A 21,641-nucleotide genomic window follows, 5' to 3' on the forward strand; every position below is an offset into this window, starting at 1 on the left:
TGACCATTTTGCATATCTTAGAATTCCTCCCTCTTCAAGGTCCATGTCAGGATAATCTCCACTGGCTTCTTTCATTCCTTTATTTTAAAATGTAGAATTCTCTGAGGTTGTCCCCTTATTTAGACCCTATCCTTCTTTTTCTCTACAGTTAACCTTACTCCAGAAGCTTTCTGGCCATGTCCTGCGTTCAGATATGTTTTGCTTGGCTCCTGACTATGCAGAAACTCATTGATTCCACAGTGCCTAGCAGATAAAGTCCAAACTCCTTAGCTTAACATTTAAGGCCCTGACCAGCCTGACTCTAAACGACCTCTTCTCCGTTCTTTGAGGTTCAAGGTCCCCCTGTTTCCAACCTCAGGTCATCGAGGTAACTGGAAAAAAAAAACAGAACTTCAAAATAAAAAATAACAACATTAAGTTTGGGCTAAGAGCACTAGATTTTTCCCCGTCATCATCAGAGTCGATCCAGATAATGATTGAAAACATGCTTTTTCCAGCTTCTCTCTGGGACAGTATAGCGTATGGTTAGGTGTGCAGGCGTAAGCCAGATAGTTTGGTTCCGCTATTTATTTTTGGCGGTATGCCTTCGGGCAAGTCTATAACCTTTTTCTGACCCAGTTTCTTTTTCTATAAAAAGGGAATGGAGTATCTACCTTATGGGATTAAGTATTAAAGTCAATAATGTATGTAAACTGTTTAAACACAGTAGTTAGTAGATGGCCAATAAATGGTACCCATTATTATCTTTATTATTGCTGCTTCGTCTCTAAGCATATTCACACAACTCATTCAAGTCCTTATTAGAGCACTGGATTGAATAGGAGTCAGACCTGGCTTCCCACCAACCGTGTGGTCCAGGGCAAATCCCTTCCCTGGGCCTTGGCTTTGTCATCTGTGAAATATGGGTATGTTGCCAGGGTGGGGAGGGTGCACCACGTGCAGATTAGGCTAGTGGATCTGCAAAATTCCTGACCCCTCTGAAGCCCCATGGAGATAAGCCACCGTGTCTCTCCAAAAGCAGTCCAATCTTATCTCCAGATAGGCAGGTCTGAGTCCTGATCTTTTTCTTGACCTTAAGGAATTCATCCCTTCTCCAGCCTCATTTTCCCTGTCTGTAAAACAACAACAAAACAATTTTTAAAAAACAAACACACGTGCTGCTTCCTTCCTCGCAGTGCTCCTACAGGCACCGCGCTAACTAGCTCTGGCCTTCTTTCTGCTCCTAAGCTTCTCAGTTCCTTCCCCACCGCTGCCCACCTGCCGCCTTTCCCTTCTCTGAATGGCTCAAGTGCTTTAGGTCCCTCCACCGAGATCTGCACTTAAATATATCATCAATACAATCCACATACAGTTTTTAAAAAAATTTTTTTAGATATGTATTTTTGAAGTATAGTTGACATACAGAGTTATGTTAGTTTCAGGTATACAGCATAGCGATTTGAAAGTTCTATGTATTACTCAGTGCTCACCATGATAAGTGTAGTCACCATCTGTCACCATATATTATTATAATTTTATTGACTATATTCCCTATGCTGTGCTTTTCATCTGTGACTATTCTATTTTATTTTAATTTTTTTTAAAGATTTTACTTACTTATTTGAGAGAGAGAGCAAGAGCACAAGCAGGGGGGAGGGGCAGAGACAAAGGGAGAAGCAGACTCCCTGCTGAGCAGGGAGCCAGACGTGGGACTCGATCCCAGAACCCTGAGATCATGACCTGAACTGAAGGCAGACACTTAACCAACTGAGCCACCCAGGAGCCCTCTGTGACTATTTTACAACTAGAAGTTTGCACTTCTTAATCCCCTTCACCTGTCTTACTCATCACCCCACCCACCTTGTCCCTGGTAACCATCAGTTTGTTCTCTGTATTTGTCTTTTCTGTTTTTTTCACTTTTTTTCTTTATTTTGTTTTTTGGATTCCACTGTAAGTGGAATTACATCGTATTTGTCTTTCTTTGACTAATTTCACTTAGCACAATACCTTCTAGGTCCATCCATGTTGTTGCAAATGACAAGATCTCATTCTTTTTTATGACTGAGTAATATTCCAATATACGTGTGCTAATATGTATCTTTTTTTAAGTTTTTATAGTAATACCAGTTAGTGAACATACAGTGTTACATTGGCTTCAGGTGTACATAAGAGTGCTTCAACAATTCCACACATCATAACAAGCGCCCTCCCGGCGCACATCCCACGCGGTTTCAAGCGCGAAGGGGAAGCTGAGGAATGAATGGAAGCGGCTCGGGAAGGCGGCCCAGCGCAGGCCCCGCCCCGCCCGGCCCCGCCCCGCCCCTCCTCTCCTCTCTCGCTTTCAGACACCCGTTTTCTGGGACCAGGTCTTAACCCTCTCTCTTCAAATCACGCCCCATGGCTGCGTTCTCGTGAGATCTGTGACTTGCACCGGAAGACCCGCCTCCTGTGCCGTAAAAGGCCAATGGGCGAAGGCGACGGTTGCGGCGGTTGGGTTTTGAAGGAGCCAATGAGTGCTCCGAGCGGAGAGTTTAAGAAGCGTAGGTCGGCACCACTCAAGCCGGTCCGCGATTGGAACCTGCTGGGGGTGAAGGTGAGAGGCGGCCGGGGTTCCCGGGTCGGGCGGGGCTGCGGCGGGGGTGGCCGTGAGTGAGTGGCCAGCCGTCCCAGATCGAGCACGGTCGCCTTTTCCTCCAGGACTCGGCGGGCACCCACTCCAAGGACCCCAGCCCCTGCAGACGCCCCCATGGCGCAGTTCGTGTTCGAGAGTGACCTGCACTCGCTGCTGCAGCTGGACGCACCTATCCCCAATGCACCTCCGGCGCGCTGGCAGCGCAAAGCTAAGGAAGCCGCGGGGCCGGCCCCCTCGCCCATGCGGGCGGCCAACCGATCCCACAGCGCCGGCAGGACCCCAGGCCGAACTCCCGGTCCGTGGGGTGCGGCGGGACATCGGGAAGGAACAGGGGATGGCTGAGAGCGGCCTTCGTGCCTCCTCCCCCAGGACCCTGGTCAGACTCTCTGGCTTCCCTCTCCCCGCCCCAGGCAAATCCAGCTCCAAGGCTCAGACCACTCCCAGCAAACCTGGCGGTGACCGCTATATCCCCCATCGCAGTGCTTCCCAGATGGAGGTGGCCAGTTTCCTCCTGAGCAAGGAAAACCAGCCTGAAGACAGCCAGACGCCCACCAAGAAGGTATGTGGCCCAGAGGGGCTTAAGGCCCAAGACCCGCCTGTGTAATCTGGATCATTGCCATCGTACCTCACCCCCACCCTTTGTGCCAGGAACATCAGAAAGCCTGGGCTTTGAACCTGAACGGTTTTGATGTGGAGGAAGCCAAGATCCTTCGGCTCAGTGGAAAACCACAAAATGCCCCAGAGGGTAGGACCCGAAGTTCTTGGTTCTGGGAGGGAGGTGTCAGCCCATCCCTGGGGTTGAGGGGAGATGCCCGTCTGTTCTTCCCACCTAAGCCTGAGGAGAGGGGAGGTATTTATCTGACCTTCCAGGCTAGGGGCAGGGGGAGGAGTCAGTTGTCCCGATGTGTGGACCCACACCTTTGCCGTTGCCACAGGTTACCAGAACAGACTGAAAGTGCTTTACAGCCAGAAGGCCACGCCTGGCTCCAGCCGGAAGACCTGCCGTTACATTCCTTCCCTGCCAGACCGAATCCTGGATGCCCCTGAAATCCGGAATGACTACTGTAAGTGCAGCCTTCTCTCTACCCATTGGATGGAGGAAGAGGGCCTGGGGAGCAGGCAAACAAGGAAGCTCAGGCTTTTCCCTCCTGCCTGGCAGACCTGAACCTTGTGGACTGGAGCTCTGGGAATGTACTGGCCGTGGCGTTGGACAGCAGCGTGTACTTGTGGAGTGCTAGCTCTGGTGACATCCTGCAGCTGCTGCAGATGGAGCAGCCTGGGGACTACGTATCTTCTGTGGCCTGGATCAAAGAGGGCAACTACCTGGCTGTGGGCACCAGCAATGCTGAGGTGCAGGTGAGACCTGTCCCTGCGCTGCGGTTCTGTGGCGCCCAGACCCAGGGGGCTTGTCGGGCAGGAGGGTGTTCATGGCAAGTCACCACCTGCTCCCAGCAGCCTTCTCTCTCTAGCTATGGGATGTGCAGCAGCAGAAGCGGCTTCGAAACATGACCAGTCATTCCGCCCGAGTGAGCTCCCTGTGTTGGAACAGCTATATCGTGTCCAGGTTTGTGGTGGTAGCTAGTGTGTTGCGAAGTCAGTCTGATCTTTGCCAGCTCTCCCCAGAGGTACGCCTTGGAACTGAAGCACCTCACTGAACCTCATTCCCTCTCCCCCCCTGCAGTGGCTCACGTTCTGGCCACATCCACCACCATGATGTTCGGGTGGCAGAACACCATGTGGCCACCCTGAGTGGCCACAGCCAGGAGGTGTGTGGGCTGCGCTGGGCCCCAGATGGACGACATTTGGCCAGCGGTGGCAACGATAACTTGGTCAATGTGTGGCCTAGTGCTCCTGGAGAGGGCGGCTGGGTTCCCCTGCAGACATTCACTCAGCATCAAGGGGCTGTCAAGGTGAGAGTGGGGTTGGGTTGGGGCCTCTGCAGGCCCTCCCAGAACCTGGGCACTGTTAAGGGGAGATGGGATGGTAGGATTGATCGGGATTACCCTGTGACCCCTGGAGACCCTTGTCTAGTTCTTGTACCCGCTGACCCCACCTTTATCCTACCTAGGCTGTAGCTTGGTGTCCCTGGCAGTCCAATGTCCTGGCAACCGGAGGGGGCACCAGCGACCGACACATTCGCATCTGGAATGTCTGCTCTGGGGCCTGTCTGAGTGCTGTGGATGCTCAATCCCAGGTAGTCTTTCACCTGATCCACCTGCCCCTCCCAGGAGTATTCTTACTCTGTACGGTCTTCCTTCGGCAACTGTCCCCTCCAGTGGCTTCACCAACTCTATACCCTGATGATTGCTAAAATTCTAACTCCGCTCTCGTTCAAGAGGTCCAGACCGTACTAACGTCCGTGGCTTAACTCCAACCTCATGTCCTATAGGCGGCAACACCCTAATATATCCTAAATTAAATTTGTCACTTCTTGTCTCCCTGAAATGTGTTCCCCCTCCTCTTATATTGAGAGAGATAGACCTTACTCAGAAATCTGCAAAACTTCTAGGATCTTTCTTCCTCCTCACCTAGTCCCCAACACATCATTTTTACCTCAGTATCATTCATGTGTCCCCTCCCCTCTTGGTCACTCTTCTTCCCGGGGGAGGCCCATTGCACTGATCTCTCAGCAGCATCCTTATCTCCTCCAGTCTGTCGTCTGCGCTGGGTCTCGTGGTCTGTTACTGTCCTAAAACCCTGCAGTAGCTCCCTGTCACCTGCAGCACTTAATCCACATCGGGTAGGATGACATTTGAGGCCCTAGCTGGTCGTCTCCCTGCACCTACTCCAGCTTTCTCTCCTTCCACCCTCGTCTTCCCCTGCAACCTTCATTCTGTTCTAAACCTGGGCTCTGGAGCCTGAGTTCAAATTCTGGCTTTGTCACCTACTTAAACTTGCATGTGCTCTTAGGGAGCTTGCTGACTTCCTTCTGCTTGATTCCTTATCTGTTAAAGTGGATAGTAATTCTAACTCTCAAAAAGCTTTTATAAGAACTGTGATGATTCAAGTCTGAGTCTGGCACCTGGCAGGGTGCCTAACACTCAAATGGACTTAGTTCTCATTTGAGTAGTGTTGGCTCTATGTATGTCGTGCCCACACCCCAAACCCTCTCCACAGGTGTGCTCCATCCTCTGGTCTCCCCACTACAAGGAGCTCATCTCAGGCCACGGCTTTGCCCAGAATCAGCTGGTTATTTGGAAGTACCCAACCATGGCCAAGGTGGCCGAGCTTAAAGGTAGGTGCTTATCAGGTATTTACCCAAAGATTCAAAAGTAGTGATCCGAAGGGGCACCTGTGCCCCAATGCTCATAGCAGCAGTGTCCGTAATAGCCGAACTGTGGAAAGAGCTGAGCTGTCCATTGACAGATGAATGGATGAAGATGTGGTATATATACACAATGGAATACTCCTCAGCCATCAAAAAAAATGAAAGCTTGTCATTTGCAATGACGCGGACGGAGCTAGAGGGTATTATGCTAAGCGAAATAAGTCAATCAGAAAAAGACAACTGTCATATGATCTCACTCATGTGGAATTTAAGAAACAAAACAGGATCACAGGGGAAGAGAGGAAAAAATAAGACGAAACCAGAGAGGGAGAGAAACCATAAGAGACTCTTAATCATAGGAAACAAACTGAGGGTTGCTGGAGGGGAGGGAGGTGGGGGGATGGGATGACTGGGTGATGAGCATTAAGGAGGGCACGTGATGTCATGAGCACTGGGTGTTCTATGCAAGTGAATAGTCGCTAAACTCTACCTCTGAAACAAAAAAAAAGAAAAGGAAAACCCATGAGGGGAACAGGTTTGAAGTGAATGATGAGTTTCCTTTTGAACATGTTAAGTCTGAGCTGCCTTTGAGATACTAAGTTGGGGTGTCAGTCAAGCAGTCTTATCTAAGACTTAATAAGCCACTGACCCGTACCTCTGAAACTAATAATAGATTATATGTTAATTAATTGAATTTAAATTTTAAGAATGGTTCAACATAAAGAAAAAGGTAGGTGCTAAGTGACCAAAGCCAGGCACAAAAGGCCACGTATTATATATGACTATTTACATGAAGCATCCAGAGGAGGCAAATGCAAAGAGATAAAACAGACTGATGGTTGCCTTGGGCTGGGGGAGAAGGTGAGGAGGAGACTTTATGGAGCGACGAGAACATTCCGGAATTATTGTTGTGATGGTTGCACAACTTTGTGAAAATACTTAAAACCAGTCAGTCGTATACTGTACAAGGATGACTTCTATGTTACGTGAGCAATTATCTCAGAGGTGTTATAAAAAACAAAAACGGTGGGAGGCCCTCAGTATCGGAGGCTGGAGGTGTGTCTGCATTTATACGCACCACCGCTCTCCCTCTTTCCCTCCTCCTGCCTCAGGTCACACGGCCCGGGTCCTAAGTCTGACCATGAGCCCAGATGGGGCCACCGTGGCCTCAGCAGCAGCAGACGAGACACTGCGGCTGTGGCGCTGCTTTGAGCTGGACCCCGCGCGGCGGCGGGAGCGGGAGAAGGCCAGCGCGGCCAAAAGCAGCCTCATCCACCAAGGCATCCGCTGAGGACCAACTCCGCACCTCAGTTGTGTGGGTTTTTTTATTTTTCTAATAAAGTCATGTCTCCCTCCTCTCTTCTCTTTATGTGACCTCTGTCCACTGTCCTCAGAGAGCCAGAACCGTCCCTCCCCGTTCGCAGACAGGGCTGGCACCTCTCCGTTCACACGCATACACACGCAGCCTCGGTGGTTTCCTGTCACTTTTAATGAAGACCCAAGCGAGCGAGCAGCCTCCACAGGCTGTACTCCCAGCCCCCGCCCACCCTGACCTTTGGCCGAGAAGCTCTGCTTCGGTGTGGGGTAGGGAAGGAGGGATCATGGGTCCACAGTGCGGATTATTGCTGACCTCTTGAGTGTGAGGAAAAAGGCCGCGAGACCCTGGCGGGGGCCAGTCCTGAGTGCTCCTCTCCCGAGGTTAAGGCAGGGAGGGGGAATAGTGTCCAGCCCTTTCAGCCCCCAGCTCTGGAGTGGCATGAGCCCATGTCCTTGGAGCTGGCCGGGAGAAGCGGGTGAGGAGCGGAAGCCGTGGTCCCCTGTGTACCAGCCGTGGGAAGGGGAGGGCCTGTCCCCTGCTCAGTCCTGACCACACAGGCCCTGGTCACAGGTCACTGGTGTCGGTGGGGAGAAGTCAGATGCTGCCCAAGGCGCAGTCCTGAGGCACTTAGGTGGGCACCTAGCGAGGCCATGTTTCTCAGTTGGCCTTGACTTTGGTGGTACCTGGAGCTCCGTTTTGCTGAAGCACACGGGGCAGCCGCTTGCCTTTGGTGTAGGAGTGATACCAGAAATTGGAGAAGAGCACGAAGAAGATGGTGCCGTACATCCAGATGAGGTGAATGATGACGGGGTACTGGTAGTTACAGCGGGGCAGGAAGTAATACTGCGAGATGTGCAGCGAGACCAGCACGAACTGGATCTGGAACGGAGAAAGAAGGGTCAGAGGGAACAGGGAGAGGTGGCAGACAAAGACCAAATGTGGAACGCGGAGGCATGGGGTCAAAGGTGAGGCAGGCCGAATAAAGGTAGGATCCAGACCAGGAAGGCTGGGGGGTGGTTACGGGCCAGGCCCCTCACCAGCTGGATGGCTGTCATGTGCTTTTTCCACCACAAGTAGGGCTGAGCGACCGGGCCGAGGGCGGACAAGCCATAGTACAGATACATGACGACATGCACAGAGGAGTTGATCATGGCGTGGAAAGAGCCCATTCCTCCTGTCGGGACAATGAACAGGGTCAGGAGAGTCGAGCTGCTGGTCCTCAGCGCCTGCCCCTCTTCCCGCAGTGGCCTTCACCACTCACCCGGGGCGATTTTTACCCCCCACCACCAGCTCCAGGGAAGCACTGAGTGGTGGAAGACATGTAGGAAGGTCACCTGTCCATCTTTTTTCCGGAGAATGAAGATCACCTGAGAAGAGTAGGGAACTGGGTTTCAGAGCCAGGGCCTCTCCTTTCTCCCCCCAGCATCTTCGGATCTCCTATAACCACTCACCGTGTCCATCAGCTCGATGAACTTGGAGAAGAGGAAGAGCCAGGCCACTCGAACCATCTGCAAGAAGTCAGGCAACCTTAGGACCCCCACACTACTCCACCAACTTCCCTGAACTGGCCCATAAGCCCAGGTCACAGCCAAACTGCTATCCCCAGGGTGTTATAACCTAGCTCCCCCCACTCCGCCCCCACTTACCCTTAGTGCCTCCGGGCTGTTAGAATAGTCCACGGGATCGCAGCGCCACGTGTAGGTACTCAACCAGCCAGACATCAAGAACTAGGAAGGGGTGTGGATTAGACCACCAGAGATGCACCCTGCCCAATCCCTCCTGCTATCTAGCTGAAGAAATGGATCTGAGCCTCTCTGGAAAGGAGATGCCATGCTCTGACCCCGAGGCCTGCCCCTTATCCTGCCAGCAGGAAGGAAAACCTAGGCATCCCAGGAGCCCACCTCATAGACAATGTAGAGGGAGAGCGCCACCAGCGAGAAGTTGTAGACAATCATGAAACCCCGGAGCTGGAAGGGCTTCCGGTTGGCCATGATGCGAGGCCCAAGTGAGAGAACGAAGTACACGTAGGTCAGGAGGATGGAGGTCATTAGCAGGGGGGACCCCATCAGAGGGTAGCCCTGGATCCGAGGATCTGTGGATAAGGGTCAAGGAGTCAGGAAGAGTCACAGGGTCCAAAAGGCCCCCACCAGGTGTACAGGCATGGGGTCCGGTCACAGAGGGTCAAGGGGTTTGTAGGGACTCTCCAGCAGGAGAGAGCCCTAGAGCCAGGGATCCCGGGGCAGGAGGGAGGACAGCATCTTACCCGCGTACTTCATCATCTCCTGGTACAAGTTCACGACCGCCTCCATCCTGGCTAAGGAATCTGAGGAGGCATGGGGGGCCACGGGTGTCAGGGCTGGCTGTGCCCCCATTCCACCCCGACCCACAGACAGGACACAGGCCAGATGAGACAACTCCCGACAACTTGCAAGAAGGACAGAAGAGTGAGGAAGGAATGGTTGGGGACTGGGGGCAGGAGGCACGGCTTCCCCACATCCTGCCTGCTGGGAAGGGCTGTTCCGCCCTCCTCTCCACACCTCACTCACCCCCCTCACTCCCTGCTCCGCCACCCAGATTCCTACCACGCGACCTCACCTCCCCTCTCCAACTGTGAACTCTCCATTTGTGGTCTCCTTCCGGAGACTCTTACCTCTCCTCACCAGAATGACCGCCTCTCCCTTCCCAGCCAGTCTCCGACCTCTCTTTCCTCCCCAGGGATCCTCCCCTCCGACCGCTCCGATCCACCTGATCCACCTTCGGGATGCTCTCGGCTCCCGGGACGACTCCCCCCACCCCTGCCCGATCCTCCTCTCTTCTGCCCTCCCCAGGCTCTCACCTCCAGCGACTCTCTCCGCTCCCCGCTCCCCTTCTCTCCGGCACTCCCCTCCTGCCCTTCCTCTCCGGAGCCTGGCTCCTTGAGACTCCTGCCCCGGCAGCTCCACCTGTCTGACTAGATCTGGGAGCGCCCCGCCCTCCACCCGCCCCCGCTGCCCCGCGCAAGGGGTGGAGGGCGGGTCCAGGCCACAGGTCAGGGCCTGGAGGAGCAGGACCCACCAGGATTGAGAAAGCCAAGAGTGAAGCATGGAACTCACCACCCACCCACCCCGGATGGCCACATGAGCTAAGGCTCTAGCTTAGTTTTGAGCCAGAAACCTCGCGGGGCTCCAGCCCAGCCCTAGCCTTGGCCCAGAGAGAATTGCTGAAAACCCACACCCAGCATCTTCTCCTAAACTAGCCATAAATTCTCAGTTTGTCCTGCTTCAGGATGGGTACAACCACCCTCCTCTCCCTGGGAGGGGCAGGGAGGCCAGTGGCATGTGAGGAGGTGGGTGAGTGGGGGAGGTCTCAGGAATCTTCCCCACCCTTAGGGAGGGTCCTAATGAGCTAGGCCCTCTCCCTCTCAGAACCTGAAGGAATGTCGGGGGAGGGCGCACGGGGACACAAAAGCCTCGGCCGGACCCAGGAGAGCCTGAGATGCCAAGGCTGTCCCAGAGGGGCAAGGCGCTCCCCAGCCGGCCAGGGCAGCAGACGGCCTGGGAGCTGCCTGCATTCTAGTGTGCCAGGTGCCCCCTAGCCGTGCAGGCACTAAGTGAGGAATATACACGTCGGACACCTCCACCGAGGCCGTCCACGTACCCCTCACACACTCACCTGGGCACACACCCACGGATGCTCTTGCAGCCTCCACGGGGACCCCAACCGCCCCACCATGGTCAGGGCCCAAGCCCTCCCTCTCGCACAGCTCTCCCCAGCACCAAGGACAGGCCGACCCAGGGCTGGCACACCTGAGTACACTACATGCAGGGCCCACACACCCCCTGCTGGCATTCACCACTCCCCTCTGACACACCACCCAAGCAAGCCCCCGTGGACTTCGACATGCAGAGTTTCTGATACTCAGACCCACTCCCAACTCCATTCCCACTGGCAACACACCCGAACCACTCACACGGCCGCCTTCCCTGGTCCTGCATTACCCACCATGTGCAAATGCTCGCGCTCGCACTCCCGGGCCCACACGCAGCTTTACTCACACATACGTGAGTCACAGGGAAATGTGGTCACAGACATAAACTCAGACACCCCACTTAGAGATGAATGAACATAAAATCACCCTCCCCACATTCAGACACACCTGCCTTCGGTCATGCACACAGATCTCTTTCACGGACGACAACAGCCATTCATTCATTCACAATCAGACCCCGCCGGCCTGGTGGGGCCTACCTGGCAGTGGCCTGCGCTCACACACACACAGCTCCTCCCTGACCCAAGTGAGCCTGCCAGCTGGTTATCTCTCCCGCTCGCTCTCAGCCACCACCTCAAGCTCACCCCCTCCCACTCCTGCACCCTGGAGGTCAGGAGTGGCTCCAGGCTCTGGAAAGGACCTCTCCCCCAGCTTGAGGAGCACTGGGTGTGTCCCTCGTAGGGGAACTCAGGCGGGAGCTTCCTTCCTTTAAGATGGATGGAAGGGAAAAGGAGACAGGCAAAGGAGGGGGGGAGGGGAAGGGAGGCGAGAAGAGCTGGGAGCAAAGGAGAGGGAGGGTAAGAGGCATAGAGGGGCAAGACCCGGAGGTGGTGGAAGGCCTAGGTTTAAGCAAATAGGGGCCGGCATCAGAGGGAGGCTGCCGGCCAGGCCCGGCCCCAGAGAGCTGGGACCTCCCACCCACGGTCCCGGGAACAGCCTCGCCCACAGGCTGGGCAGGGCAGGGCAGGGCCAAGCGGGCAGGGTGCCCGGGCACGTGAACAGCCCGCCCGTGGGAGGTCCAGACTCACCAGTGGGGGGCCAGGCGGGCAGCAGTGAAGGGCTCGGAGGGAGCAGGGCCAGAGAGAAGTCCCCAGGGCCAGCCTGCCTGCCACTTCCTCATCTGCTGGGCCGACTTTCTGTCACCAGAGGGGGACGGGGCGGGCCGGGCGGGGGGCGCCTGCTGATTGGCCCCGACTCGGCTCGGCCCGAGGGGCGGGCGCAGGGGCGGGCCGCCAGATTCCGGGGCAGGAAGCACGCCCGGCCCGGACTCCCCACCCCTTTCCTCCCGCATCGGGCAGCCCGCCTCCATCGGGTCAACCTGGGCCGGCCCTCGCCCGCTGGAGGGGCACCTGGCTTCTTCCTGACACTGTCCTTCTGGGACCTCCGGTGACTGCCTACCAACGCGACCAACACATCTGTTTGTGGCAGGCCCACCCACCTTGGGACGCTGCGGAAGGTTCCTTTCCTCCAGGGCTCTCTCTCCAGAGGGTGGTGGGAGGGTTGGGCGGTAGGTAGCACGTGTGTGCTCCGGGCTGGTCTGGGGTAGCAGGGAGGTCTCAGCCCCAGGGAGCGGCTGGGCCAGAAAGCCTTCCCGACCAGCCCGCGAACTTGGCTGAGCCCTGGCATTAGGAATTGCTAAGAGGACTAGTGGCCCGGGGCAGGAACAGTGAATCACTGGTTAAACTGGCCCTGAAGGTATTGAAAGGAAAAAAAGGGAAGTCAGGACAACAGCGGCTGAATGTAGTAGGGCTTGAAGGCCAACCCGGGCAGTTTGGTTTTATTCTGGAAGCAGAGGGGAAACAGTGAAGATTCCTGCGGTGGCTACAATCAGGCCTGTATGATCAAATATTTATTGAGCACCTACCATGTGCACGCCTGTGTACGTGCTAGTGACACATGGGTGAAGGAGGCAGATGCTGGAGTCCGGGCGCGGGGTTTACCGGCTAGCTGTCGCGTCACTCTGGCAGCCAGGGCGATGAGGTTTTTGAGGCTGACCAGGTGAGAGCTAACAGCCTGACCTAAGGAGCTTTGGAAACCGATAGGATGGGAGTGGCAGACACTGGAGGTGTCCCCAAGGCCGGTGGACTGACTCTCCATACTTAGCTGTCTACCCAGCTTCCTGCACTGCGCTCCCGGCCCCACACGCTCACCCACTAGACTAAACTGGGGTGAGGATGAAGTTTGAGCGGAATGAGATGGGCAGCCCAGCGGCTCCTGGAGCGGTGCTTTGCATACAGTGACCCAATGACTGTTTGTCGGACCAGACGGTGTAAATGCGGACGGAAAGAGGATTCAGAAGAGACAGTGGTTTGGGAGAAATAACATGTTCATAAATGGTGGGATGGAGCCGTGTAGGAGTTTCGTCTTAGAGGTAAGTGGTCAGAGCCAAACTAGAGCTATGATCCAGAAAGGAAATGGCAGGAGAATTCAAAAGGCTCAAATTTCTTAGCATCATAACACTAAGGCCTCCCGGATCTGGCCCCAGCCTCCCATTCTACCTGTTATTCTCCTGTGCTAGGCTTTAACTGTTCCCCAAGGTTGTCTGCCTCTTTCACACACTCCCACCCCTCCAAGCTTAGTCCCCTGGCTCCATACAGGGTACACACAGCCCTCCCAGGTAGTAAGCACTCCTCCCCTGCCAGCACCTGCAATCCTACAGCGATGCAATTATCGCAACCTCCCCGACTCTTAAGTTCCTCTCAGCCAGAGGCACGTGTTAGTCGTCTCTGAATCTCTTGCACCTGGCCCAGTGGCTGGCTCATTTGATCCTTCCTTATGTTTGTGGAGTGAATATCAGAATAAATGAGACTGCGAGAAAGGCAAGAGGGCGAGGGACCCAGAGTCAGGCGGGGAGGATGGTGAGAATTCAGAAGGCTTTCTACTTCCCGGGGGGTGGCAGTCTCCCTTGAGTCCATAATTATTTGTTGAAAGCCTAATGTGTTCCAGGTATACTTTGGGGTCACCCCTGACTCCACAGGCCTGAGTTTACATCTTCCAGCGAGTACCTGCGTGACCTCCTGCAAGTTGCCGAACCTCTATAAAACGGGAACAATGGCGCCTCCCTCGTGGTCGCGAAGAGAGGAGGAGCTGGCCCACGTACAGCGCTCGGCCCTGCTTCAGACAGAGTGGGAGGCAACCACGACGTCAAGAACACACCACTGTCGATAACCAGTATGTCAGTCTTGTGTGTGGGCTCATGATCGGTTCAGCAGATCTTTCCTACGCGCTCAGTGTACACACACTGCTCTGAGAGCTCTAATGAGAGGTTCTGGAGTCAGTACCCATCTAGGTACAACTGAGACCCGAACAAGGCAGACGACCAGACAGGATGGGCGGTCCCAGAGGTCAAACGCAGTAGAGGCAGGGAACTTCAACTATCCACCTATCCACCTGGGCCCCGGTGGTAAATGAGCACAGCAGGCCCTCAGTCGAGGTTGACTTCACGAGTGAACGTGCACCAAGACTCACTTCGCTCAGTTCCTGTCCTAGTCCTGGGAGAAAGCATCTCTGATGGACATCACCTGGCCCCATGTCCTACCAAACGGCATCTCCATGGCCCTGGGTTTCCTGCAAAACACTCGCAGTCTAGAGGAGACTGACGTCAAGGAGACCAATCATAGTTAGCATGTGGTGAGTGTTCCCACAGAGATAAACGCAGAGGCTTATGAAAGCACCGAGGAGAGGCACCCTACTCCAGGGTGGGGGTGAGTTCTTGAAGGCTTCACAGAAAGGACACTAAGCTAAACATTGAAGGACACTTTCTAGAAAGCAGGGAAATGCGTTCCAGGCAGAGGGACGCATGAGTGTAAAGGCACAGAGGCAAGAGATGTGGCAGGTTGGGGGAGCTCTGGGTAGTTCTGAGTGGCTCCAGCTCAGAGAGCAGAGAGGTCAGGGCAGGACACGTGAACAGGAGTCAGTTTACATAGAGCCCTGAATGCCACGGTAAGAAGTGTGGATTTTGTTCTGTTTATGTTTTTCAGCCCTGGCTGCACACAATCACCTGGGGAGCTTTTAAAATATCAATGTCTGGCTCTCACCTTCAGATTGATTCTAACGGCTGTTTTTAACGGGAAGAGGTTTGGGTATGTTTATGTGCGGTGTGGAAGGAGACAGTGGGGTCCAGCATACACACGGAGGGATTAGCCTTTGGCTAAGGAGAACACCTCACAGACTGACATGTACGGAAAAGAAGGGTAAATCTGTCAGGGGACTGGGAGTGAAGGAGGTCGTCTGGGGCCTGCAGAGAAGCTGGGTTAGAAGGGGAAGGCTGATAAACTGAAGAAACCGAAGGGGTCCAGGAACTCACAGGCTTGATAAGGATGAAGGCCAGGTGTTGGGGAGGGGGGTGGAGGGGAAGAATCCCCAGTCCAACAGCTAAACTTCCCCCTCCTTCATGGAACCTTCCTAACTGGAAGTGAGGTGACTCCCCCCCGGGGTCCCACCCTGTCTGACTGCTCACTCACTGCTCTCTCAGGGGCCCTTCTCCATCCTCATTCCCCAGAAGATAAACCACTGACGTACTTTCTGCAAGGGTTCAGTCTGAAAACCACCATCCATGTGAACGCAAACAACTCCATTCCCATGATTATCTGAGGATTTACATGTTTCAGCGGAAAAATTAAAAGGAACTGGGATCACAGAAGCAGGAATGGGAATGAGGAACGAATGGACAAAGGCGTGCCTGTGTGTGTATGAGCAGGTGGGCTAACAGCGGAGCCGCGGAGGGGACAGCATGGGAGACGCGAGGACTCAGCTAAAAACGATAGGAACTGAGGGTCTAGGCTAACGGACACCAGGAGTGGCAGGTAGAAATGGAAGTAGTCTCCCGGGGGCTGCGTTAGGCTTCTCCCTTTCCCATCCTGTAAAGGACAAAGGACACTTTCTACATAGTCGCCAGGCAGAGCTGGGGGGAGGGCTGAGTCTGTGAGGACAGGGGAGTGAAGAGAGGGGAGGGGTTGTCAGTTAATCATTCTGCATATCCTCGGGCCTTCACCAGCCAGCTAGTGTCCTCCACCTAGGGCTGGGGCCTCCGCTGAAGCAACCGGAGCTGGAAAGACATCCAGCTGACAGAAGGGAGAGACTGCATGCCAACATTCATCACATCTGTCTGTGGGTAGCCAATGCCTACACGCTGCGGGTAGCATTCAGTGTTCACTGAACAGAACTAAAGAAACTCAGGTAGGGGAAGAGGGCTGTGATAGAACCTGCAGAAAAAGCTGTGGAGAGAGAAAAGGGGAGACTTTTGGTTCAGGGACAAACCAGGGGAGGTGATCAAGATGAAGGAAAGAGAGTTAGCCAGATCTGGAAGATGAGTTGAGAAAGGCCAAAAGGGGAAGAGAGAAGCGCGGCTTATTATTCAATACTTCCTCCGGCAAGAGTGTGGCCCTAAGAGCTGCTTTCCATGGTTCATATGGTTCACTCCTGTAACTGCTATTATCGCCCCTTCATGGACGGAAAGCACTGAATCAGAAAGGGTGATGGATTTTTCTCAAGGTCACATGGCAAGTTCCAGGCTGAGGAAAAGTGGGGACAAAGGGATGGAAGGAGGGAAGCACAGCCCAGGTGCAGGGAATTGCTACACCTGATTCTGCTTGGCCAAACTACACGCTGCATGAGAGGCCTTCGCAGGCAAGAAGGTAAACAAGTTGGTTGGTCCCAAGTCATGAAGTGGTTTGAATGAAAGAATGAGGAGTTTTGTTTGTTTTGGGGCATCCCTAAGAATTTTTAAGAAAGGGGTTAGGTATGATCCCCCTTGTTCTTCAGAAGGACAAACCTGGGGACAATATGGTATCCCACCAGGAGGAACGGAGAGGAAGGGGAGCCAGCTGGGAGACCAGCTGCAATGCACAGGTGTGACACACAGAAGGCCTGAGAGGATAGAGCAGAGAGAGGACACAGAATTGACAGGAAGGTGGTCATGCTGGATAACTCCGGTGGAGCAGAATGGAGGAAATGAATGCATCTGGGGACATCTGGAATGTGAAGTAAGATAGCACATTCAGCAGGCAATCTTAAACACAGTTCTGTAAGTTTAGAAGAACGGACAGGGCTCGAGGAAAAAGGCAAGGATTCTCTGAAATCACATAAAGTGGAGTGTGAGAGCTCCAACACTTTCCCAGCCCCTTGCTTTCATTTCCTTTAAGGAATTCCTGCCCCCACTCCATTGGCCTGTTAATCATGGTTGTTCTCCCTGCTTCCCCCAATCCGAGCTCCTAACAGCCCAGAATCCAAGCAAGAATCAGAGTTCCTGCACGAGATGAGTCCTACTGCTACAGAGTGCAGAAATAGAGACGGAGAGCCTCAGACATCCGAGCCCCTGAGCCCACCTGTAGCCAATCACCACTCAACCCTCCATCCGAATAACCCAAATACAATCGGGTTCCCCTTTCTTTGTTTTTGGTTAGGCTAGTTTAATTGTAATGTGCTATAATCAAAACAGTCTAATATACCACAATGCAATAAAAAATGAAATTGCTCAGGAGAGAGTAGGGGAAGAGAATAGTAGTTAGCATTTGAGCGCTGACTATACCTCAAGGGCCTTTTATGCCCTTCTAAGAAGTCTGGACTTTAGGGGCGCCTGGGTGGGTCCGTCAGTTAAATGTCTGCCTTCGGCTCAGGTCATGATCCTGGGGTCCTGGGATCAAGTCCCCACATCGGGCTCCTTGCTCAGCGGGAAGCCTGCTTCTCCCTCTGCCTGCCACTTCCCCCGCTTGTTCTCTTTCTCGCTGTCAAATAAACAAACTCTTAAAAAATAAATTTTTTTAAAAGTTTGGACTTCACCCTGTAGAAAATTATGAGCTACTTACAGGTTTCACTTTAATTTTAAATACGTTCAGTTGAAGGTACCCTTTTGAGGTCTGGGCTATAATCCCATTTCACAAAGGTGGAAACAGGTTCTTGGAAGTGAGGTAACTTGCCTCAGGCCACACAATGGATGTGTCCAGATGAGGTATAATTGAAGAACGGTTGAGTATACAGGGAAGGAGGAGGTAAAGATGTGACAGGAGTAGGTGACACTGGAAGGATGTTATTCACTAGATGAACAAGGGGCCTGGAAGCAGGAAAAAGAGAGGTAGACAGTCCAACGAGAGGGCAGAGGCCCTGTCAGCAGTGGAGGTGGGACACAGCGCCCGACTCCCAGGTCCTGGCTCCCGCTGAGAGTACTTCTGTCTTGGTGGCAAGAACCACAGAGCTGCCGTGACACAACAAGGCCTATGGGACAGATGGTGAGCGTGAAAAGAGGCAAGCACACGCCCCGATCTGTGATGCCCGGGGAACTACAACAGCAGCCCGTGAAGACCTGAGCCCAGACCTGGTAATCACGGATGAACGAGGAGGGAACTCATCACAGCTGCACAGAGAGATCTGTGTGTGGTGTAAGGCCCCCTTTAGGGACAGAACTGTAGGCTGACTGTGGAACTGAGCCTTCAACTGGTTTGGACAGAAGATACAGTTTAGGAGGGAGGACAAAGAACATTTCAGGTGAGGGAGCTTGTCATTTGGCCTCAAAGCAAAATGACACAATTTAAGAGACCAAAGTAGGCTTTTATGGAACAGTATGGGCATCAACTAAGTGGGAGGAAAAAAAATTCACAGAACTAGATTCAAAAATGACGTATCACACCAGGTAAAAAATGCTCTGGGGCGCCTGGGTGGCACAGCGGTTAAGCGTCTGCCTTCAGCTCAGGGCGTGATCCCGGCGTTATGGGATCGAGCCCCACATCAGGCTCCTCCGCTATGAGCCTGCTTCTTCCTCTCCCACTCCCCCTGCTTGTGTTCCCTCTCTCGCTTGCTGTCTCTATCTCTGTCGAATAAATAAATAAAATCTTTAAAAAAAAAAAAATGCTCTGCCTTCGGTTCTGAAGGGACACCGTGGGGGATGAGATGTGCGCAAAGGATCTCTCAGAAGGCTGAACTCCTGAGGCTAAGCGTGACGTCAGCATAGACAAGGTGCAGAGGGACTCCTAAAGGGACTGATCGATCATTGGTTTAAGCAACAGCAGAGTTCTAGGCACAATCCTGAGGATAGAGAATATTTATCAAGCTTTTATTGTTAGGCACTATTCTGAGCGCTTCATTGTGTATTAATCTATTTAAACATCAGAGCAACCCTACAATATAGCCACTAGTATCATCATCCCCAGGAATAAGGAAACTGAGGCACAGAGGTAAATTAACTTTCCTGAGGGGCGCCTCGGTGGCATAGCGGTTAAGCGTCTGCCTTCGGCTCAGGGCGTGATCCCAGCGTTATGGGATCGAGCCCCACATCAGGCTCCTCTGCTATGAGCCTGCTTCTTCCTCTCCCACTCCCCCTGCTTGTGTTCCCTCTCTCGCTGGCTGTCTCTATCTCTGTCAAATAAATAATAAAATCTTTAAAAAAAAAAAATTAACTTTCCTGAGCCACACGGTTAGTAAGTGGCACAGCTAGGATCGGAACCTGCTCTTTTAACCAAAACGCTACATTGCTCTATCTGCCCCAAGTCGGCTCACACCGCACTACTACTGAGAATGGTAGCAGCTAGCATTCACAGTGTTCATGATGGGCCGGATGCTAGAGTATGCCAGACACACACATTTCATGCCAAAGATCACCTCGCTCCCAGGTCAATGAATTCAAACCCCAAGTTCAGGATCTTGAACTTGGGGGACAATAGCATCAGGAGGTAACTGACCTCACTTACTTAGAGTGGCCCTGAGTTGTGCCTGCACTGGGTTGTCAGCCTCACAGAGGAGGGCTCACGGGCTGGATTTTGAAAGACGATCCGATATCCATCAGACAGAATGACGGACAAAATGTTACTTGCAGAGGGAATGGTGGGACTAAAGGAACGGAGGCTAGAAAGTCTGCTCCTTTCAGGAAACTTCAAGCAGCCTGTACGGCTCAGGAACAGAGTGGGCGGCAGGACAATAAAGAAACTAAGTCAGGAGACATCAGGGGGCCAGATTGCACTGAATCTTACTTGCCTTTCCAGGAAATCTGAGACATTTTTCCAAATTTTTCAATGAAGTAAATGTAATGGCAAAAAAGAAAGAAATATCCCCCAGGAAATCTGGTGGCTTACTCTGAACCCCTTCGGACTAGGAGGAATTCCTTGAAGTCTATTTTCTCCTAATAATGCATATGAGATAATTTTGTGTCCTCTGTTTAAATTACTTGCCCTCAAGAAAATGAGTGTTCCAGGGTGATTGGATCCTAGGACTTTCGGCATGCCTGGCACACAACCTGCCAGGTGTGTGGACTCCAGTTTGAGAAACATGGGGAAGGAACTATCAAAAGGATTTTAATCAAAGGAGCAATGTGATCTGATCAGCAGTTTAGAAAGACCCGGCGGCCACATCAAAGATGGGTCAGAGTGGGAGACAGGGAGTCTGAACAACACTTTTAGGGAAAGAGGGCCAGGGCCTAAAATGCAAGGCAGGATAGATAGATATTAGGGAGCCAGAACAGATAGGATTTGGCAACTGACTGGGTCATGGGGGGCTGGGAAGGAAAGGCTAAGGATGGCTTCCGTAGTCTCGGCCTAGGTCACACCCAGGAAATTAGGTAAAGAAAAAAAAAAAAAAAACAGGTTCAGAGGGAAGGATGACTGGACTTGAACATTCAGAATCTGAGGTACCTATGGGTCCTAGGGGCAGAGAGCGCTGAGCTGAAAATAAAAGTGGTGGTTACAGGACAGTGGGCAGAGGGAAAGAAGGCCAAAAGCTGCAGAAAAGGACCAGTCAGAGACGTAGGGGCCAAGTGGGGAGAAAGAAATGAAAAGGAACTGGTCAGCACTATGAAACGCCATGGAGATCAAGTAAGAAGAGCACTGAAAAAATTCTGGATTTAGCCAGTGGGTCGACGTATATCCCTTAGTAATTTCTCTGGACAGTAATCAGGAGTTGACCCAGGGTGGGCGTTTGGAAGGATTCAGCCTCCGTCCTGCCTGGTGCTGGGATCGGCTCACATGGCTCCTGTGTCCACAGGCACAGAGAATACATTGTCCGTAAGGAGGATTATTCTGTACAAGAAGTTCAAACAAAGAGAGAGGTTGTTCCCAGCTGCCTGGGGGAGGTGAGAATGGGGTGAAAAAGGGACCAGCCTTGCACTAGGGCATTCCTGCAGAGACCAGCCTTCACCCTGAAAGCAGGACAGGAGGTGGGCAAGCTACACCTCCACCTTGGTTCTCGAGCCAGAGCCCATTATAGAACTGGAAGGAGCACTTGGCTACGGCCTATCAACTGTGGCTGTTTCACAAGCAAGTAGCAAAGCTGGCTAGGTAGGGCAGGAGTAGACCTCAGAAGGGGTAGAGAAAGGGGTCACTGGGGTATGAGTAAAAGGGAGGTTCAACAATGACAGAGTTCTAGCCACAGGGCAGGCCTGGAGATGGAGCGGTCCCAGGCAATGGCTGTCATGCTGACGGAGATTAAGTAAGCTCCTGCCTTCAGCAGGGTGAACTCTGCGCTGTAGAAAGATCTCACGGTTTCACAGTGCTTCTTTCTCCATCCTAGGCATAATCCCAGGAAACAATGGCCTAATCTCATTCTCCAGAGGCCCTGAGAGGAGGAGAAAACACAGTCCCCAGACAAAACAGAGCAGTCAGAAACAGAGAATACCACCAAAGTAGAGGGAGAGCGCCATCTTTTACAAATCCTAAATCTGAACAAGGAAGCACGTCACGTCCTCTTCTTCAAAGGGAGCGCCATATATATTCGC

The 21,641-nt window shown here is 53.0% G+C and overlaps 2 protein-coding genes and 1 long non-coding RNA gene across 7 annotated transcripts; 2 read left to right on the top strand and 1 right to left on the bottom strand.

Moving 5' to 3' along the window:
- Window positions 1-2,414: 2,414 nt before the first annotated feature.
- CDC20 (cell division cycle 20) lies at window positions 2,415-7,237 on the top strand. 2 transcript variants are annotated; one of them, XM_034650717.1, is made up of 11 exons: window positions 2,415-2,572; window positions 2,677-2,906; window positions 3,022-3,170; window positions 3,260-3,356; window positions 3,547-3,675; window positions 3,771-3,967; window positions 4,081-4,175; window positions 4,293-4,521; window positions 4,680-4,805; window positions 5,729-5,846; window positions 6,992-7,237. In XM_034650717.1, exons 2-11 carry the CDS (start codon window positions 2,726-2,728, stop codon window positions 7,168-7,170), a joined length of 1,500 nt encoding a protein of 499 aa, XP_034506608.1. In that variant the 5' UTR covers window positions 2,415-2,572; window positions 2,677-2,725; the 3' UTR covers window positions 7,171-7,237. The 2 variants fall into 2 exon arrangements, with proteins under 2 accessions (XP_034506608.1, XP_034506616.1); XM_034650725.1 differs by having other exon boundaries at window positions 2,477-2,572; window positions 2,650-2,906.
- Window positions 7,238-7,351: 114 nt separating this feature from the next.
- ELOVL1 (ELOVL fatty acid elongase 1) lies at window positions 7,352-12,111 on the bottom strand. 4 transcript variants are annotated; one of them, XM_002925568.4, is made up of 8 exons: window positions 11,974-12,111; window positions 9,461-9,520; window positions 9,099-9,289; window positions 8,844-8,924; window positions 8,649-8,705; window positions 8,459-8,564; window positions 8,235-8,371; window positions 7,352-8,076 (listed from the first exon to the last, which is right to left on the bottom strand). In XM_002925568.4, exons 2-8 carry the CDS (start codon window positions 9,504-9,506, stop codon window positions 7,855-7,857), a joined length of 840 nt encoding a protein of 279 aa, XP_002925614.2. In that variant the 5' UTR covers window positions 9,507-9,520; window positions 11,974-12,111; the 3' UTR covers window positions 7,352-7,854. The 4 variants fall into 4 exon arrangements, with proteins under 4 accessions (XP_002925614.2, XP_019661857.2, XP_034506645.1 ...); XM_019806298.2 differs by having other exon boundaries at window positions 9,461-9,621; window positions 11,974-12,089; XM_034650754.1 differs by lacking the exon at window positions 11,974-12,111 and adding an exon at window positions 11,530-11,958.
- A 26-nt stretch (window positions 12,112-12,137) lies between these two features.
- LOC117798327 lies at window positions 12,138-19,160 on the top strand. Its single transcript, XR_004622871.1, has 3 exons — window positions 12,138-14,116; window positions 14,926-15,027; window positions 15,420-19,160. It is a non-coding gene; the product is annotated as an uncharacterized LOC117798327 (long non-coding RNA).
- The last annotated feature ends 2,481 nt before the right edge of the window (window positions 19,161-21,641 follow it).

Source organism: Ailuropoda melanoleuca, chromosome 2 (genome assembly GCF_002007445.2).
Source record: "Ailuropoda melanoleuca isolate Jingjing chromosome 2, ASM200744v2, whole genome shotgun sequence".
Taxonomy (NCBI): domain Eukaryota; kingdom Metazoa; phylum Chordata; class Mammalia; order Carnivora; family Ursidae; genus Ailuropoda; species Ailuropoda melanoleuca.

Coding starts and splice junctions, on each gene's coding strand:
- CDC20 (XM_034650717.1), top strand. CDS start 2,726: ATGGCGCAGTTCGTGTTCGAGAGTGACCTGCACTCGCTGCTGCAGCTG. Junction 3,676..3,770: donor TGAAATCCGGAATGACTACT/GTAAGTGCAGCC, acceptor CCTGCCTGGCAG/ACCTGAACCTTGTGGACTGG. Junction 4,176..4,292: donor AACAGCTATATCGTGTCCAG/GTTTGTGGTGGT, acceptor CCCCCCCTGCAG/TGGCTCACGTTCTGGCCACA.
- ELOVL1 (XM_019806296.2), bottom strand. CDS start 10,280: ATGCTTCACTCTTGGCTTTCTCAATCCTGGTGGGTCCTGCTCCTCCAG. Junction 8,372..8,458: donor GGGGGTAAAAATCGCCCCGG/GTGAGTGGTGAA, acceptor TTGTCCCGACAG/GAGGAATGGGCTCTTTCCAC. Junction 8,077..8,234: donor ACATGACAGCCATCCAGCTG/GTGAGGGGCCTG, acceptor TCTCCGTTCCAG/ATCCAGTTCGTGCTGGTCTC.